The 21,553-nt window shown below is 34.8% G+C and overlaps 1 protein-coding gene across 1 annotated transcript; it reads left to right on the top strand.

Moving 5' to 3' along the window:
* The first annotated feature begins 4,422 nt into the window (after positions 1-4,422).
* LOC124360749 (chitinase-like protein Idgf4) lies at positions 4,423-14,512 on the top strand. Its single transcript, XM_046814623.1, has 4 exons — positions 4,423-4,613; positions 9,105-9,293; positions 11,106-11,377; positions 14,257-14,512. Exons 1-4 carry the CDS (start codon positions 4,556-4,558, stop codon positions 14,437-14,439), a joined length of 702 nt encoding a protein of 233 aa, XP_046670579.1. The 5' UTR covers positions 4,423-4,555; the 3' UTR covers positions 14,440-14,512.
* Positions 14,513-21,553: the final 7,041 nt, after the last annotated feature.

The raw sequence follows: 21,553 nt of genomic DNA, 5'->3' as shown, positions 1-21,553 counted from the left end.
GGAACATGTGCCTACAATAAACAGTTCATCCTGTAAGTATGGAATATGTACCTACCTACAGAACAGGGTTTTCAGCCTGTAACGTAGAGCAAGTATGTACTGTACAGTTCACAGCCTGTAGGTGGAATATGTACCTACCTCCTTATCAGTTCATCCTGTACGTAGAAGCTATAACCTACTGTACAGTTCAGACTGTAAGTGGAATATGAACCCTACCTACTGAACAGTTCAGCCTTTACTTAGAGCAAGTATATACTGTACAGTTCTGCCTGTAGGTGGAAGTATGTACCTACTCTCCTGATCATTTTCAGCCTGTAACGTAGATCAAGAACCTACTGTAGCAGTTGTCAGTCTGTAAGTGGAATATGTACCTACCTACTGAACAGTTCAGCCTGTACGTAGAGCAAGTATGTACTGTACAGTTCAGCATTTGGTAGGTGGAATATGTACCTACCTACTGTACAGTTCAGCCTGTACGTAGAGCAAGAATGGGTACTGTTACATTTCTTCCTGTAGGTGGAATATGTACCTACCTCCTGATCAATTCAGCCTGTACGTAGAGCAAGTACATACTGTACAGTTTCAGTCTGTAAGTGGAATATTTCACTACCTACCTTACTGAACAGTATCAGCCTGTACGTAGAGCAAGTATGTACTGTAACAGTTCAGCCTGTAGAGTGGAATAATGTACCTAAACCTTCCTGATCACTTCAGCCTGTACGTAGAGCCAAGTACCCTACTGTCACAGTTCAGTCTGTAAGTGGAATATGTACCTACCTACTGTACAGTTCAGCTTGTAGGTGGAAACATGTTGCCTACTATACAGTTCAGTGTGAGCTTGGACCAAGCAGTTGGTAGTAGTCTGTACTATGGTGTTAAGTTATTTATGATGTTTTTTACCACAAGCAAATGATCTATCTTGCTAGATCCGGATTAGTGCTCCATCAACATACTGGTAACCACTTGGCCAAGAACAATTTTCATCTAGAATAAATTTTCTCCGTGTGTATAGTCCTGAACTTGATACTGTAGCTTATTGTGTTCAATTTTTGCAGCTCATAAATGTGTTAATGAAATGTTTGTAAAATGATTGTTTTTCCTCATCTAGATTAAGAGAAGGTGTATTATCCGAATTTAGGAAAAACAAAAATTGATGTATTTTTAGATGCAGTATATATCGTATAATTATTAAAGTTATCCTTTTTAAAATTATTATACATACTATTTCTATGTTTCAAAGATTAAGAATAAAGGGTAGAAAATTGTATTTTTAGATTTTTTTTTTACATTTAATATGATAAGTGAGTAATAATAATAGGATAGTTTTCATTATTGGTTTATCAATGAATAATAAAGTTGGGATTTAGGTAATATATAGGTTTACAATTGGGGTGGGGGGGGGGGGGGGTGGGGGGGGGGGGGGGTGGGGGGGGGGGGGGGTGGGGGGGGGGGGGGGTGGGGGGGGGGGGGGGTGGGGGGGGGGGGGGATTGAAGACTAGGTCATTATTTTCACAATATTATTGGGCCAAGCTGACTGAACCTTATAAAATAAAACACTTTACTTACTGGGTATTTACCGCTCTCCAGGAGGACAGGCCAGACTGGCTGTTGATGTTTTATCTGAAATACTTGCCTCTTTTCAAGCAGAAGGCAAAGTCCTTGTTTTAATGGGTGACATTAATGTAGATAGGCTGACTGAAAATGCAGACAACATATACCTCGAAAATGAACTACAGACCTTTGGAGCAAGACGACTACCACTTCCAGCGACAAGAATCACCAACTACTCACAAACATCTATAGACTGTATTTGTACCAATATACAGGAGGATTTCATTGAATTTACAGTAGTTGAAGCTGGAATAGCAGATCACACAGGCCAAACATGCACTGTCAGAATAGAAAACGATGTACCTTTTATAAAAGAAACTACACAAAAAAGAATTTTTTCCAGAAAAAACCTAGACAGCCTAAAAGATGAACTCTCCAAAGAAAACTGGGACAGAGTTCATAGTGCTCCTGATGCTGAAGAAGCATACAATGCCTTTCTTACAAAGACTAAAACTGGATCATACATGCCCCTGTAAAAAGGTAAGAGCAAAGCGGAAAGGACAGAAAAACCATTCAATATGATGAAGAAGCCAAAACACTAAAACAAGATTTTCTCGCCGCTCTACACAGATACCAGATCACTGGAAGTGAAAACGACAAAAAATCAATGGTAGACAGAAAGAAAAAACTATGATCTGAAGCTAAGAAATCTAAAGCGAAACACTGTAGCAGAGTACATTACAAGTGCTGATAATAAGTCTAAGGCTATCTGGGAAGTAATTAATACAGAAAAACAATGTAAACAGAGGGAGGAACAAAATCTGCAACTAGAGATAGACGGAAACCTCGTAGTTCAAAGCCCTACGGACATCGTTGAACAATTGAACAAATACTTTGTTGAAATAGCAGATGCAACTTTAGAAAGAAATAGAAACCAATTTAAAAATAAAACAATAACACATCCAATGATTCTACCACCTAGCAATATCCAGCCATTAATTCTAACACCTACAACAACTGAAGAAGTTTTAAAAACAATAGCCTCATTAAAATCCAAGTTCTCAAGTGGAGTGGATGAGATTCCATCGAAAGCTATAAAGCACTGTGCCAAACAACTAGCAGCTCCTCTTGTCAGTATAATAAATAAATCTTTCAATGTAGGTCAGTTTCCTTCTGCTCTAAAGATAGCTAAAATATACCCAAAACACAAAAAAGGCTCATACACTAAACAGGAAAACTACCGACCTATTTCATTAATCTCAACCTTTTCAAAAATAATAGAGAAGATCACACTTTCAAGAATGATGGCCCACCTGGAAAGATATGATCTAATTGCGAAAAACCAGCATGGATTTCTCAAAGGCAGGTCTACGAACACAGCTCTATCCACCTTAATTGAGCACACTATTGACCATCTGGAGGCTCGCAGATACGTTTCAGCAGTACTGCTGGATTATAGCAAAGCTTTTGACTGCCTAGGTCATGACCTTATTCTGAAAAAACTGTCAACTCTGGGAGTAGAGGGAATGGCTAAAGAGTGGGTGGTCAGTTACTTGAAAGGCCGCAGTCAATTAGTTGAAATTCAACAAAACATAAATGGAAAAAGATGTACATATCGATCCAAACAGTTCCCAGTCACCAGAGGAGTGCCCCAAGGCTCAGTGCTGGGACCCTTCTTATTCATTCTCTTTACAAATGACTTTTCCAGCTTCATCAGTAAGGAAAATGTATGCAGATGATACAACTCTTCTGTTTACACATAACACTCCACAAGGATTACACTCAGATATCCTATCATCAACAGATAAAGCACTTCAATACTGTCTTCAAAATGATTTGGCCATCAACCCCTTAAAAACAACACAGATAAATTTTAGCAGAAAACAGGAGCAACTCCCAGAAATTCCAGAAATTACAGTGGAAAAAAACTATAAACTTCTAGGTCTCACAATTGATGCGGAACTTTCTTGGAACGATCACATACACAACTTATCTAAAAAGCTTTCGTCTGGAATTTATGTGGTGAAGAGAATGATGTGGGTAGGAGGTCTAGAAACAGCAAAAACAACATATTATGCTGTGATTGAGTCACATATAAGGTATGGATTGATCTCATGGGGAGGAACATCTGAAGGAAATCTTAACAAAATCCTAGTTCTCCAGAAAAAGGCTGTCAGGGCACTTGCAGGACTAAATTACAATGATAGCTGCAGGGAAGCTTTTAAATCCCTAAAGCTTCTAACTGTTCCAGCACTCTACATCCATGCCGTAGTCATGTATGCAAAGGAACTAGACCTTCCTAGGAATGAGGATTTTCTCTCCTATTATACTAGAAGAGCAAACGACTACAGTCTTCCTGCCCATCACACAACCCAATACAGCAAGAAACCCTCATATATTGGTCGCAAAATTATAAACTCCCTTCCATTTTACCTGAAGACTACGCCAGTGAACAAACTAAAGAAAACACTCTGGGACTTTCTAGTGGAACGACCAGTGTACTCAATCAAGGAATTTTTAGATCAACTGGGACGCAACACTACCTGAACAAAATCTGAAAGTTTGTAAAGCAAGAAATTCTTTTTTACTACTGTGACGCCATTGTATTTCTTAATGAAATTACGAATAAAGATGTTTGTCTATTGTCTATTGTCTAAATAAATGTGTTAATTCCAAGTTGCTCTATTGATCTTTGCTGGGTGAAAGAAGTCATCAACAAAAACAACAGAATAACTGTAGTGATCAGTATGATGAGGCAGATCTGATCAAAAATAAAGCAAACAGTACTGGGCCCATTACAGAGCCTTGAGGCACTCCTCTTTTAATAGGTAATGGAATTGATGTTCCAGTTTTCGTTTGACCATTTAAGGAAAGGTAACCATTATTTACATTTGCAGGCTCAGCATGGCACGGACTCAAGAAGGCGGTTGGCGTTGGTGTGGATGACAAATGGGCAGAACACCGAGATCAGTTTGTAAGCCTCGTCCGAGAGCTGAAGGCAGCGATGCGAACTGATAGCAAGCTTCTTTCTCTAGGAGTATTGCCCCATGTCAATGCTACAGGTATAATAAATTATGTTTTCACCCTTATTATGCTAATGATCGGAGAGTTATAATTATCCTCTCTGTGTTCTACTGTTAGGAATACACTTGAACATAATTTCTTACATCGAAATTATGCTTTCATGCTTGGAGAATAGAAATATTGATTTTTTTGGAATTATATTGTTATTATTAGGAATTGAAGACCATTCTTGGCTTAAAAATCTACACTTACGATGCTTTAATTATGATTTAGTTCTGTTGCTAAGAGAATGCTAATTATGTTTTCTTTGTATTTAATTTATAGAAATGCAATTGAACACCATTTATGAAACTTTAGTTCTGTTGCTTGTAGAATGCTACATAATTATGTTTTCTTTGTATTTCATTGTTAGAAAAGATAAGATAACAAATATTGAAATAATTAATGGAAACAAAAAAATAAATCACCCAAAGCAGATCGGAGAATTTTTTAACAATTACTTCATAAACATTGCAGACCAAATAAATGAAAATTTAAACTATTGCTCTGATGACAATGACGGTCCAAACATAGACCCTAACACAAAACTAGAATCTTTCAGGCCCATAGATGATAGAATACTAAAAAAACTTTTTTCAAAACTCAAACCGAAAACATCGGCCGGAGTGGATGGTCTATGTATGAAGGCTATTAAATTCTGTCAAAAGGAACTGACTAAACCCCTTGTGGAGTTGGTGAATGCCTCCATAAACAGCTGCACCTTCCCGGATGCCTGCAAGGTGGCCAAGGTGAGGCCTCTTTTCAAAAAGAAGGGTGATGAGTCCGATGTCTGCAACTATCGTCCAATATCGCTCCTTCCGGCAGTATCCAAAATCATTGAGAGGGTAATCTGTGACCAGCTGACTCTCTACCTGGAGGAAAATAAACTCCTGGTGGAGAGGCAGTATGGATTCAGAAAATCCAAATCAACCAAACTGGCCTTAATTGATTTTGTAAATGGTTGCATTGATGCGGTCGAGGCTGGTGAGACGGTATTCGGCTGTTTTGCTGACCTATCGAAGGCCTTCGACTGTGTCAATGTGGTCATTTTATTGAAGAAATTATCAGCACTGGGCGTTCAAAATTCTGCCATCGCATGGCTAACCTCATACTTGACCAATAGGTATCAGGTAGTGGAGGTTCTCAGCACAACCAAATTCAAAATTAAACCCCACACTTTCACGACCCAGTTTGATCCGAAATGGCGTGCCACAAGGTTCAATCCTGGGCCCTTTGCTTTTCCTGGTTTATGTAAACAACATAACCAGTAAGATTCCAGTGGAAAATCTTTACATGTTCGCTGATGACACTACCCTAGTTACCAGGCACAGAGATTGTGGAGTCCTGGAATTAGAATCCTTCATCAAAGCAAACAATCTAGCCCAATTTTTTGAAAACAAACCACCTCAAACTCAATCAAGAAAAAACAAAATGCATCTGCATCCAAACAAAACAAAAGAAAAATTCAAAAAATTCCTGGACTCCTAGCTTGTGCATAGGTGACAGGGAGATGGATGTCACAAAATCAGCAGAACTGCTGGGGGTGATATTGGATGATGGGTTAGACTGGAATGAACAGTTGGTCAAAATTGAAAGCAAATTAGCCAAAGGCGTTTTTGTCCTTCGAAACCTTGCAAAACTCAAAAACAACCAATTGGAAAAATCTGTATACCACTGTTTGTTCGAGTCTCACATCTCTTACTCAATCATCCTGTGGGGGGGCTCAGCCTCAAATCTCAAATGAATTTTTACTTGGCAAAAAAAGGCCATCAGAGCCATGTTGGGCCTGCCTCCCCACTCACATTGTAGTGATCACTTCAGAAACCTAAAAATATTAACAGTTCCATGTCTATATATTTATGAATGTGCCTGGTACATAAAATCTCAAAACTTAGAATTTATAAACAATAGTCATAATTACAATACTAGATTTAAGAACAATTTCTCAATGCAACATAGGCTTACTCTTTTTGAAAAAAACCAAATTTCTCTGGACTAAAAATTTATCAAGTTTTACCACTAATAATAAGAACAATCAATTGTAACAAAAAATTCAAGAGTGAGCTAAAAAATTTCCTAATAGATCAATCCTTCTATAGCATGGAAAAATTTTTTGATCATTGTAAAGGGCTGGAACACCCCACCCTACCCTAAACACTGTCCCTCCTATGCAGGGCAGTTTTGGACCTGCAGAAGCCCTAAGATGGGCCAACTTCCTGCGGAAACAAAAGTATCAAGTATCAAGTAAGAAATGTAATTGAACACCATTTATCATTGCTTTAGTTCTATTTCTTGAAGAATGCTAGTTATCTTTTCTTTGTATTTCATCGATAAAGTGTAATTAAATACCATTTATGATGCTTTAGTTCTATTGCTAAGAGAATACTAATTATGTTTTCTTTGTACCGTATTTCATTGTTAGAAATGCAATTGAACACCATTTATGATGCATTAGTTCTATTTATTAGAGAATGCTAGTTATCTTTTCTTTGTATTTCATTGATGAAGTGCAATTAAATACCATTTATGATGCTTTAGTTCTGTTGCTAAGAGAATACTAATTATGTTTTCTTTGTACCGTATTTCATTGTTAGAAACTCAATTGAACACCATTTATGATGCTTCAGTTGCTTGGAAAATGCTAATTATCTTTTCTTTACATTTTATTGTTAGAAATGCAATCATACACAATTTCCATAAATCTTTTTATATTTAAAAATAAGACGTATGCGTAAAACTAATTAAAACTTTAAATTACTCTGGTTTGACTCCACATATTAGCTTTTTCAGTATCTTCCAATGTCAGTTCTCATGTAAATTTCTGTTTTTACATATAACCATGAAGAAGGTAGTGTTTGTCATAACTTCACACCTACTCTTGTTTGTTCAGCCTTTAGCTAAGCAGTTAACAAACCAAACATTATTCAATCGTTCAGAGAAACACCAAACAATTTTAGTACCAATGTTTTGCACTGTCACACCTCAACTTTTACGACAGTCGTCAGAACACGTAGAAACTTCAAATAGATTACTGAATATTATAAAGAGAGTCATCAATTATTGTGAAATACACATTTTACCTTTTTAATACTTGATACTTCCAATGTACTCATATTTTCCATAGTACCATGATATTCTGAAAAGTATAAATAAACAAGTTATTTTATTAATCCAATAGAAACAAATTACATTAACACACAATATAAAATGTAAATCTGAATGTAATATACTTATCATAAAAGCATTTAATAGTCCATAAGTTATGCATTTTCAATTAAATTATTAAAGCTGTAAATAACTGAATTTAGAGAAATAATCTATTTTGCTAAAATCCTAATCCTACTTGAATTTAAAAATGTATATGTTCTCTGAATTTTTTAATAATAATTGATTATATTCTTTTTGGATCTATTTTTCATACTGATTTCAAAATTAATTTGGTTGACATAAAAATATTTAGCATATCTTTCTGTATGTATTGGTATTTTATTAAGAATTCTACAGGTTCTCCTTAAAATTGTGTCGTCTATCTGTCCATCTGTGCAGTAACTCTTGATAAAAAGATCCCAAAAACTCGAAACTTGGTATTTTTAGATCAGAACATCACAATTAGAGATAAAAATAAAGTTCTCACATTTTAAAATTGGTTTATGAGTAGCCATGATTGCATAGAAAATAACAGAATAAACAAGTCTGTAAACAATGTGAAATTAATCAAAAAGTTACCAACGCATATGATGAAGTTACTTTGCCATGTTGCGTCAGGTTCTTAAATATCTTTATTTTATTGGTTTATTGTTATAATAAATCCATTTTGAATAACTATGAAAACAATTCATTTTGAAAAATTCTAGTTATTGGACTTATTCAAAATAAGTCTTTCATCACACATAGAGTTTATATTTTTTCCCAAATCTAGTTTTAAGAAAGAATAAAAATGGTGCTATTAATTTATTAACTGTATCTACCAACTAAATTTACTCAAAATTGCTCCACCATTGTTTGACCATGGACAGTGCTTATTTGTTCAAAAATATACAGGTGCATATTTGTGCATAGGATACTCTTTTAATCAAATATTTTCATTCTAAACCAAAATTCAATTTTTTGAACTATGTGCATGATATCAAGAATCAAGAATCTTTATTAGTCATCATAACATCATTAAAATGCATCGCCATCATCACCAAAGCTTCAATAGAATATTAGATCACAATATATTAAATTAAATGTTAATTCAAGTGAAAACCTCCTTTCGAAGTTACCTGACTGATCGCACTCAGAGGGTAACAACACACTCTCTGAGTTAGCTTTAGTTAAAGGTGTTGTACACAGTTACCACAGTTATCTTCTACACTAATGTGCAGAATCTATAAAGATACTTCTGAAACACCGCAAGGTTACAATTTAATTAAACAGAGGAATAAGTTTCTATTATAGTTAAGTCCTAGTTAAATTTTGACAATAACAAACAATGTTACTACTTGCAGCTTACTATGATGTCCGTAACCTGGCACCCCAAGTGGACTTTGTAAACCTTTGGACTTTTGACTTCCGCACTCCCAAACGCAGCAAGGTTCAGGCCGACTACTCTGCCCCACTGTACTACATGTATGACCGCAATCCCCAGCAAAATGCTGACGCCCATGTCACGTGGTGGATTTCTAATGGATGCGATCGTAAGTTTGTACGGAACTGAAAATGTTGGGTTGTTGAAGTTGTGTGATCAGTTTTTACCAATAGATTTAAGATTTTTTTTACTCAATATAATTCGAATAAAAAGATCAATTATAAAATAAAAAATTGCACAATTTGAAAAATCTGATGAACTGGAATAATGTTTAATAACTATCTAAACAGAGCATAAATTTGTATTAATAGCAAAGACCAAATAGTCATTAACAGAGTAAAATATATTGATTTTAAACTATTTTATATTTTAAACTCCTCAGTATGTTTCCTGCAGAATTTTATTAGATAATTTTATTTTCACAAAGGTGTAACTGATTAATTTGAATTTATCTAACCTGGCCCTTGTTTTAATAAACATCTATTACTGGTTTTAACAGAAAATATTTTATCTGAGTTTAAAACTATCATATGTTTCTTGACATTCAAAGCTGTGAAATACTGTTCATTATTTGTAGTTCTGGACTAGTAATTAATTAGAAAATTCTGCATGTAGTCAGTTGCCTTCTTTTACAAAACAAGCTCTTATTGTGCATATTTAATATTTCTCTGAATAGTAATTCCGTAAATGTGAGTTAAAACAGTAGGATTTATCAATATGGATATTTCAATATCATTCATTAATTTTCTTAGCAAAATAGGTGTATATAAATTATTGCCCAGATTATTAAGTACAAATTGATATTTTATCTAAATTAATATCTGATAGTTTAGAAGTCAACCAATCTTTAACAAAATCAAGATTCTTTGAAGGTTACAAATAATTTAGACATGTCATCTTGATCAATATTTATATAGCCTTAATATCATAAACATAAAGCAGGATGTCGTATTTCAAAGTAAATATCATATCTTTAATAAAAAACACAAGGCTTGAAATTCAAGCTTCAAGGTATATTAGCATTATAATCTTCAGAATCATCTAGGCAAACCACATGTTGATCCTTCTTTCCAAGAAATTTGTTTCATCCAAGGAATAAGTTCAAGAGACAATTGCAATTCCACAAATCTTCCTCACACAAATATGATGAGGAAGTTTGTCTAAAGTCTTCTGTAAGTTTAAGACATATATCATGGGCCTATATAAGGGGGGGGGGCTATATAAATTTAAAGAAAGTTTGGGAGACCATATTTTGGAATTGGTGGGATTCCTGCTGTCTTCTACAAAGGAATCTCTTTCTTCATATATTATATCTGTTCAGTGAGGAAAGCATATAGGGAGTAATTATCAAACATACATGAATTCAACCATTAGAATATCACCTTCCTGCAGGCTAAGCTTCAGACTTTTGATAAGAGACTGATAGCATTAATTGATAAGATTCCAGTTTGGTGTTTACATAGGTTTACAACACTGCTTTACTCACTTAACGTTTATTACAATACATTTCCAGAAGTTACTTCGCTTGAATTTCAATTTGCTTTTAAAACTCATTGTATTTGTAAATCCCGAATACTCAGAATCATTTTCCTAAATAGATTCAACAGCTGCTAACTAAAATGGATGATCTGACTGTGGAGAAGCATTGTTGTCAGCTCACTTGAAAGATGTAGTCAGTTGATATATATTCATAATCCCTAAGTAGAGCTCAAACCATGAGCGAAGATTTTGAGGCGAAGAATGATCTCCATATTCCCTTTTCAGAATAGTATCCCTTAATTAATATGTGTTTCTTGGTCATAGGTTTTTTAAATGAGGCCTATGTTATCTTGATCTCTATTGATAAACATATTATAGTAACTCCTTCCGTTAAGTGTATATAAAATAAAAAAAATAATTTAAAAAACTTGTAATCTTGCAGCATCCAAGCTGAACTTGGGTATCCCGACGTTTGGACGCTCTTGGGAGTTGACTACTGAGAGCCCAATCTCAGGAGTGCCCCCACTGCTAGCTGACGGAGCCGGAGATGAAGGCACATACTCCAAGATTAAGGGTACCCTCGCATACTATGAGACTTGCACTCGCGTTGTGAGCCCCACCAACGCCCGAGCCCCCTCCACCCTCCTGCGCAGAGTTACCGATCCCACAAAGCGTCTTGGTACATACGCCTACCGCCTGCCCCAGAAGGACAAGGTATGTTAGCTAAGTGAAACTATTTTATTTCTGGAAATAATCTTAAAACAATATTTTCCAAAGTTACAGGGTGTTTCAACTCTTGTTAAACCCCTTGGAAGTATATTTTATGCACCAAAATAAGACTTTCTCTTGCTTTAAACACACAAGATAAAGCAAGGGATTTCTTGAATAAGTGCTTTTCCTAGCAAATGCTTTCAAGAGCCACAAAGTACTAATGTTAGCGTACAAAGGTTGTTTTTGCTATGACCAAACTAATTAGCAAATCAAGAACGTAGCCAGGAAAAAAATTTGGAAAGGGGTCCAGACAACTGATATTTTCTCGTAGTGGACAGAGAGTAAGGCACCATTTTGTTTCTTAAAAAGTTCTTGACCTGTTTTTCTTGTTGAGAACGATCTTTCAGCAGTACATGTCAGTAATACTGAATTACTCTTAAAATAATAATAATCGTTTGCTAAAAAGTAATTGAACAAATTGAATATTTAGGGAGGGTCTGGACCCCTTGGACCCCCTCACTGGGTACGACCTTGTAGCCAATGACCTTCATGGCACATTCACTAAGTGTACTATCAACAATCATGAAGCAGTCATACTCAGTGCAGTGAGAATGATTGTGGGTACAATGTGAAACCTAAACAATCCGAATCTTGAGCCATCTTTACCACCAATTTCATATAATAAATTCAAAAAAGTTTTATTTATTTGCTAACTAGCGAGCCTGGCGCGCTTTGCTGCGCATTTCAATAATTTTTTGCAAAAGTTGCCCGCGGCTTCGCACGCAATTTCCCGTTGAAAACAGTACACTATATTCACTTATTCTTTTTCTATCACATTCTAAACATTGCTGAGATAATTGATAGTCGTTCCATCGTGAGCCTCTTGGGCGTATTATGAAGGTATGTACCATATTCCTGCCTCTATCTAGCTGTTACCCACGGCTTCGCACGCAAATCTTAAGAACCGAAGTCCTTATATTACTTAGTAAATTTTTTTTTTTACTATAATAAATTTTAGATTAAATTAGTTATATCTCCGATGCCACGATTGAGCTTGCTTTGTTGTCTCGATCGAGAGAATATGTACACACGGAGTTTTGAGAACCATACTTCTGTCAAAAAAAACAACTAAGGTTGATTTTATAACATTCTTTATATTTGTAGCCAACGTAAGATAGTAATTATGATATCTGCATTACTCTTCTGATCAAGCATGAGCATGGTTTATATTAAATAAATATTGCAGTTAAAGGTGAATTTTTACGTCAAATTTGAATTGTATTATCTGGATAGTAAAGTCTATGTTTAACAGTGATTGCAAAAACAGTTTAAACAAAATTTGTCGTTTCTCTTAAGCTTACTCTATGCTTTAAAACTATAAGTGTAATATATGTTTACAAAGAACAGCTGATTAAAAATTTGAAAAGACGTTAACATATGTTTGCTGCAATGCATTTCTTATGGGTATTTCTGTAACCAGTGGGGCGGAATCCTGAATCGGGAAAGGGATGGGCATAGCTTATAAACCTTCTCCGTGGAAAAATACATATACGTACAAATTTTCATCATGATCGGTCCAATAGTTCACGATTCCATAAAGGACAAACATACAAACATTCATTTTTATATATATAGATTAATAACTTAAGTGCCAATGTCTCATGCTTCCTGACACTATCTAGAAGTTCCTCACAGTCTACAGAAGACTGTAAAGGTACATGAAATATTTCTTCTGAGGGATTTTAATGAACAAACCTATGAATAATGCAGAAATACTTGAGAAATTTGAGTTAAAACATAAAATTTGGTACTATGGTTTTGAGTTTGCAAGACTATAAGTAAAAAATTGAAAGATTTTGGAGGAGGATTGAGTTTTTAGATTAGTAATGACTTTTTTAAAACCCAGCATCCCATTGTTAAGGCATGGGTCTGTCCTAAATGTCCACCATTATGCTGAGAGAGAGCAATAAACACACAAATTGTTTGATATCTTCAAGAACTGTGTGTTGTAGCAATCAGAATGGTTATTGCAGACCCGTATTTATAAAAAGAAAAAGTCCCATTTTAATCTGCAGAATATGCTTCTTAGAGGTTTGACAAAGGTTTAAAAGTTTTACTTGCAGTTTAGTTGAATTGGAATATTACTGAATTTGATGGTATAAGAATAAACATCAATTAGAAGGTAGATTACATTAGTCCACTCCATAGTAGAAGTGATGGTTTACAAAAATTTATTCTTATAATTACGAACACCTTTTAGATTCCATAGTACATAGAATCATTTTTCAGACCCTGTGTTGAGTGTCTATTTGCTTCTATCTTAAACTATTTTTACGTTTAATATTTTTGTTGAACACTTTATTGATCATCCTCCATTGTTTATGTCATTGATTACCCTAACAAATTATTTAACTTAACCAACTTCAGCCACGAAAAGAATATTAAGCCGTCTACAACAGGATCTACATTGTAGCTGTAAACCAGCTCAACTTTTTTTAAGGGTGAACTTCTTGAGGTCGGATTTGTGGCATTGTATTCTCCTATTAAAGCCCTTTAATTTGATATACTACTTGACCTACGCTTTAATTTATGATTTTCTTCTGACTCCTTGTGAGCCGTACTCCTGATATGACAGAAAACTGATAGTTACTTAAAAATACTTGATTTATACTGATAAGTTACTACTGAAAGTGACTTGATTTATATGTTAATGTTCAGAATTATTAAACTGGTGCAGTATTTAATATGTAATATCGTCCTTTAAGAAGAAATAGCATTCATCAATCTCAACTTTTTGCCTTCGTTCAGTAGCACAAAACAGATTTTGTGTAAATGACTTTGTAACAAAAATTAATATTGAAATTACAATGTCATGTTCACAGGATGAGGAGGAAGGATTCTGGTTGTCGTACGAGGAGCCTGAGACAGCTGCGTACAAGGCAGCCTACGCTAAGGCCAAGGGGCTCGGTGGTGTCGTGTTGGTCGACCTGTCTTTGGACGACGCTCGCGGTGCCTGTGATGGAACCAAATTCCCCATCCTGCGCAGTGCCAAGATGAACTTGTAAATTCTACAATTTTTATAACTTCTTAACTATTAATTGATGTACATTTTTGAATAAAGTTTTGTTTTATTTTTCATCTGATTTTACATTCCATTATTATAGGATAAGAAAACCGTGTATTTATTTTGTTGAGTAAATTAGTTTTACTATGTGATAACCAAGTGGTTTTTCCTGTTAACAGTGGATCCAAGGGTTAAGTGTGTGTTTATATAATTACTTTGTAACTTATTGTATTAAACATTTGATGTTAACTGAGGAAATTTAGTACTTTTCTAGTTTTGTAATCATAATTTCAACCGAAACTCAGAACTATTTTAAAAAATGACGGAGAAGCAGCGTAAATAATGCTACATATAACTCCGACAGTCTATAATTTTTGCTCTAGTAGAAACACATTATAACCAGCGGGAGTTAGTGAAATATATTTTATATAGTTTTTTAAATCTCAAAATATAAGATAGTAGCATATACCTATAAAGGTTATAAAGAGGTATACTATAGTTGGATTTCCAATTAATTCATTGTTTGTTAAACTATTCTTGAAATAAGTTATCATTAAATGAGTAGCCTAATTAATTTCACTGTCACTGTTTTTAAAGTGAGAATAATCAATAAGTTATGAGTCATCACCGAAAGCTACATCAGAGGTTCTATTCTTTGAAGACGATTCCTGCAACCTAACAAGTCGTGCAACGTTGAGAGACTATGTAAGTTTCCTACAGATACTGCTTCTCTCCTACGGTTGAGAATGTAACCAGGAAAGAAATGTTGGGGGGTCCAGATAACTGCTATTTTCCCGTAGTGGACAGAGAATAAGGCCCTATTTTGTTCCTTAAAAAGTTCTTGACCCGTTTCTTTGTTGAGAATGATCTTTAAGCAGTACATGTCAGTAATAATGAATTATTTAAATAACAATAATCGTTTACTAAAAAAGTAATTGAAAAAATTGAAAATTTGGGGGGTAGGTCTGGACCCCTTGGACCCCCTCGCTTGCTACGTCCTTGCCCACAGTTCAATCCGTCGATTTCTTCACCAAGGTGGAGCAGTTGCGGCACAACGGTTCTTTGCAACAGTTGTCTGGCTGCAACTGAATCTATTGGAACTGTTGCGCAGGATTCCATCCTACTCTGAATCAACCCTTCCCACCATAGCTACATTATGTTTAATTTATCATTGATTGTATAGCAAAATAATAGGCTACTCCATAAAAAGTAATTTTATACAGATTTTTCACTTATCTTAAAACATTTTCTATCTTATTTTATATATGTTTTTGATTCCTTTCCTACAGTATATGATAAATAAAAGTAATAATGTTTCCACATAATGACCACACAAAGTGTTTCTTATTCAACACTAAAATTAAACATACTAATATTGCAGTTTAATATAAGCCAAAATAAACCATATTTCTTTAAATCCTTTTCAAAATAATAGTAGTTAATTTTATTTGTAAAGCTATTTTTGTTTGATTTTTAGGAGCTTATATGGTACACTTTAATCTGATCTTCTGAAAGCACAATCTGTGTTGATTTTAAAACTGGAAGGAACTAGGAGAGAGATCTTGAACACCTAGGTTTTAATTGTTGCGGGATTGCAGCATGGGGGGGGGGGGGCACAACAGCTGACAACTTGCAGCGGTTCCTCATCCATAAAAAAAGAGCAGCCAGAGTTGTATGAATCCTGTCGTCAAGCCTTTACAGAGTTGAAAATATTCGTTCTAGTGAATCTTTACATCCTGGAAGCAGTCTCCTTTCTCCATCTCAAGTCACACAAAGCAGCAAGAACCAGTGCCCAAAATCACAGCTATAACACCAGACATACCTCTAGCTACCATCACCATCAACCATCAGTTTCCATCACAAAAAAGGAAACCGACTTAAGTTATGGAACGCTCTTTCCAGAGGACCACCTGAAGAAGACCAACAGGATGCCATTTAGCCGACATCTGAATGTTGCTGGCTACAAGAACATTCCTTCTACCAATGTAATGAATTTTAACACTGTATTTCTGTGACCCTTGTTCTTATCTCTATGATAATGTCCAAAAGAATATCAATAAATAAATAAATTGATAAAAATGATGCCGCTACAAGTATGGCACAGCTGTTTGAACGGGGATTTATTTTTTTATCTTCAAGTCATATAACCAGGGATACTACACTTTTCCTAATTGAATTTGGGTTACACATGAAGGCTGTGGAGAATTCCTTTACTACTGTACATGTTTACAGAGCTGATTGGAGCAGATGTCTTTCAGTCTGCCATACTGTAGTGGGTGATATGTTGTTTTATGCTTATTGATATACACACACATGTTTGGTCGATCATTCATTCAACTACTTATTGAATGAATAGTTCTCATGATTGCTTTTTTAAATATTTTTGGTCTCTTAGGACAACAAGCTTAAAAATTGTACATAGCCTTAAAAGGACCTTTGTGCTGCTTCCAGAGTGATAGGATATTCTGGATGGGTAAGGTTGGGGGTAGGGGCCGCCTCCTGTCAAGGTCCATGAGGAAGGATTTAGGATACCAATCTCAGTCATGTCTTCTCTGAAGGAGTGGAAGCCAGCTCTGAAACAGCCTCTCCAGTCAAAGGCAGGGGGGTGGCACACCCTTATGTCTAGACAAGAACCTTTGACAATTAGGGAGCTCCAAACCAACTCCAACAGTCATCTCCCGCAGTAGACTAGACCTATCGAACTACCTTTGCATCCCAGAATCTCAATATTTGCGGTTAGAAATGTGCCGCTACTGAACATCCATAAGGCTGCCCACACATTGGATTGTATTGTACCCCGTGTGGGTTCAACTGGTAGGTATAAACCAGCAGAAGTGAACCCTCCTGACACTCATGATTGTTTGGAAATACATTACAAAATGAGCTGTCTAATATACCAATTTTGTACTGAAGCAAAATGTGTCCAAACTGCTAGTAAATTAATTTAAAGTACCTAAAACAAAATCCTGTGGAAAGTAAAAAATTGTGTCTGGTAGGTTAATTTAACCCCTTGAGTACTACTTTAAACTAGTACTAAACACCTAAATCTAGAAAGAATCAAAAGCACGTTATGTGGAACTACAAAAATCGTCTTCTTAAAAGAGTACAAAGGTGTATGTAGTCATTTTTGTAGTGAAGAATACAGTGTACTTGTTTTGATGTAACAGCAAAATTGAGCATATTTCATTACTCGTACAATCATCAAAGAATCTAATTTCTCATAAGTTCTAAGTTTTACTACGATATCAGTTTTCTCAACTGTTTAAAGCATTATGCAAATGTTTAAACTCAACAATAATGCATTCCTAATCTATCAGAAACTCGTCTAATGCAATCTCAGCACATTTTAAAGAGTGGAATTGAGTTAGATCTATATCAACAAAAAAGAGAAGACAAGAAAAGCAAAAATTTTAGTCTTAAATGCACTTGTTTGTATATTTTGTTATTAAGGGACTAAGTCTTGGTATATTACCTAGCGGTTTTCATGGAATTATTTTGATTTGTTTGAAGATTTGAATTACCTACTCACATCTTTAGCTACCATGCTATTAATTTTGATGATGCTAAGAAAGATAAAAGACTTTTCACTTCCTTTCATGAGCAATACACTAAATTAAAATTCGTTTTGTACACAAGGATAACTTTGCATTGATTCCTTCCTTTGATCCTCATTTAGGAGGTACAAAATTGATGCTATGTTATATTGCCTGAAATACATTTTATAAGAACAAACGCTAACTTTTTCTCCATTTTGCTTACTCAGAATCAATTTGAAATTGGTGGCATTTGTTGAACCTACATTTTTTGTTAGTTGTTTGAATGGCCTGGACGAAGTTGATGTATAAATATCCAAGTTTCTGATTCGTGTTTGAAGAAAAACATTTCTTTATATTGAAAACACATAACAAACAACATAAACAACAACATAAACAAAAACATTGAGGGAGGGATTGAAGTGAGAGAATATATAGGAAGATAAAATGTGGTCCTTAATCACAATATTTTGTCATTTAACAACTCTCATTGGGTAGTAATTTTACCCAATTAAGTTTACGTGACTACTTCAGTAGAAATTTGTGACACAAACTTGTTGATAACTTTATTTTCTGCAACAACAAGACTTAAAATCAAGTAATCTTGCCCAAGTGAGTCAACACATTAAAAACAGGAAACACCAAAATACATAAAAATTACCACATCAAATCACAGATTCAAAATTAAATATGCAATAGAATTCGACAGAAGTACTTAATAAAATTACATAGTACTATCTGGTATAATAAGAGACACCTTTTAAATAATCAAGAAACAAAATAAGTCAAAGAATATAGAATCAAATTGCCGGAAAGTTGGCAGCTTGTGATATAAAAGCAATATTCATCACTGTTGGTTATACTAGTAATTTATATTGGTTAAGCTTCAACCAATCACGTAAAGCTCCTTTTCTCTTCAACTTACTTGTATAGACAAATGTGTATTATTGGTAGTTTCACTTGATGGCTGAAGACTATCCATAGCAGAGCCAAAATATTTCACGAATTTGATTGTGTAAGTAATGTTTGCGGTGTGAACAGAAATCACAGATGCAATAATAATGCAGGTTGTCAGTTCTCAGGTCATATAAAATATGGTTTATGGTATTCCTCGTCACTGTTGAACAACTGCTTTTGTGCTCAAGGACGTAGCCAGCAAGGGAGTCCGTCCCGGACCGCCCCCCCAAATTTTCAATTATTTAAATTACTTTTTTAGTAAACGATTATTATTATTTAAATGATTCAGTATTACTGACAAGTACTGCTGGAAGATTGTTCTCAACAAAGAAACAGGTAAGAACTTTTTAAGGAACAAAATGGGGCCTTAGTCTGCCCACTGCGAGAAAATATCAGTCGTCTGGTTCCCCCTAAATAGTTTTCCATGCTATGTTCTTGGCTATTAGATTAAATTCTAGATAGATATTTCATAACACTGCAGTCACATGTAGTTTTTAATAGAGCAAAAACGCTTCAACACATAAATATGCGAATAGAAACCTCAAGCACTCAAGGTAAAATAAACAATGACAGCAATAGTTACACAAAAATTGTTTACAATTGCTTACCAAGCACTCTTGTGATTCTTACATAATATATGTACAGTATTAATATTTAACTAACAAGATTAATGTGATTAAAGTTGTGTTTGTATTTGAGTTCATTTTATAACAATAAACAGTAATACTTATATTGGCATTTAGTTATTGGCTAAGCTTTAGAGAAGACTATCACAGAGGTTGGAAAAATTTCATTTCTGCCTATCTTCCTGCATGATATCTCGAAAACGAAATGAACTATAGACCTAAATTTGTGCATGAAACATCATTAATGCATGAGGAACACAGCTTGAAGATGGTGTATGTCACTCCATGTGATTTGCTGAGCTTAAGTGAATATTTTTACATTGGTCTTATGGGTATCCATGGTAGCAATGAGAAAATACCATAATAAATCAATTTGTTAAGAAACTCAATACACCCATAAAAATTCAAACATTTTAATGAGACATGGTGGTTAAGGGGAGTCGGAACGCCCATCTTCCCCATGTTAACAAAGGTACATTTTTATCAGAAAGTACTTAGGCTACAGTCATAATTTTTTCAACATTTGTTTATTACCTTATTTTGTGTAATCAGACCCAACTTGGATAATTTTAAAAAAGTTTTTCCTAGTGAAAAATTTTTTTTTCCAAATCAATTTAAAAAATCACGTAATCGTTTGGTAAAAGTTTTATAGCAGCAAAACTAAGATTGCAAATTGCATGAAATTGGGTCTGATTGTTGGCAATAGCCTATAGATTACGTGCAAAAAATATCAGTACTGTATCTTGAATACTTCCTGAGAAAAATGTACCTTTATGAGAAAAATGCTAACTTTCCGGAAATCGCATTTATTGTGAAAACAAGACTAAATGAGGCTCTAGGTCTACCTTATAAAAGTCCTGGGCCATACTGGGGTCCATCTGCTTCATCATACTTTTCATTTTGAACCATTCTTCTTTTTCTTCTTTCTTGTCTGGCTTCTTTCGTTATTCCTTCCGCAGCTTTCTCACTTTTCCTCTGTCGCAATTCATCAATTCCGCGCAAAGCACTCACTGACCTATCACATAAACTTAGTCCAAGCTTCTGGAAAACTTCAAGTTTGCCACTATTTCTATCATTGAACGAAGTGACAGCATCATATACACCAATTTTCAACGTATCCAGCCTTACCCGTTTTGGAATTTTGGCCCATACCACATTGTTGAAGCTCTCGTTTGGATTCTGCGTATGTCCGTGTAAACATTATTTTAACAACTCAGAATTTGTTAGTGCCCTGTAGATGTATTTTATTTCTAACATTATCTCTTCAGGTAGGCTATCTTTGTGGTCATAAACTGTACCTTGAGCCTTAGCCTTCTCATAACCACACCATGAGTCTACGCCTTTCGGACACAAACCGTGTTGAGGATTTTCATTAGTGGAGAGTTTATGAAAGTAGGTGGCCCGAATATTTTTCTTCATTTCTTCTACATTCTTTACACCTCTTCTTATTGCAAGGCCATAATATGTTTGTAATTTGTCTATTTGGGCGTCTGTTAGTCTTTTCTTTCCCCCAAGCACCTTACCGTCACCTAATTTTATTTTTATTTATTTATTTCACAACAAACATTGGCTAATAGGAAAATCAGATGTCAAGTAACATTAGAGGTAACACAGAGTAAGAATCAAGTCATAGAGGTTAAAACTTCTCTGTGTATAGAGAAGTGTGCACTATACAATGTGCTGAAAGAAGTGGTCAGCTTTCTCAAAGCGTTTTCCGACCAAAAACAGCTGACATACCTCTAGTTTTTATTTAATTTTGAAACTTAGGAATAATATACAACTGTGAGAGTTATATTTTTTTAAAGGGAATAAACTAACAAATCAAAATCAAAATAAAAAATAAAAAAAAAATTGTATAAATTTTATTTTTTTGCGTTCCGACTCCCCTTAAATTTAAATGTTGGAAACATTGATATGAAACCCAATTCATTGATCTAAAATTTGAATGTATCATGTGGCGAGATATGTTGAGAACGATTGTATATGTTGACTTTAAATG

The sequence above is a fragment of the Homalodisca vitripennis genome, chromosome 4 (assembly GCF_021130785.1).
Source record: "Homalodisca vitripennis isolate AUS2020 chromosome 4, UT_GWSS_2.1, whole genome shotgun sequence".
Taxonomy (NCBI): domain Eukaryota; kingdom Metazoa; phylum Arthropoda; class Insecta; order Hemiptera; family Cicadellidae; genus Homalodisca; species Homalodisca vitripennis.
This window is presented reverse-complemented; position numbering and strand designations above follow the sequence as displayed.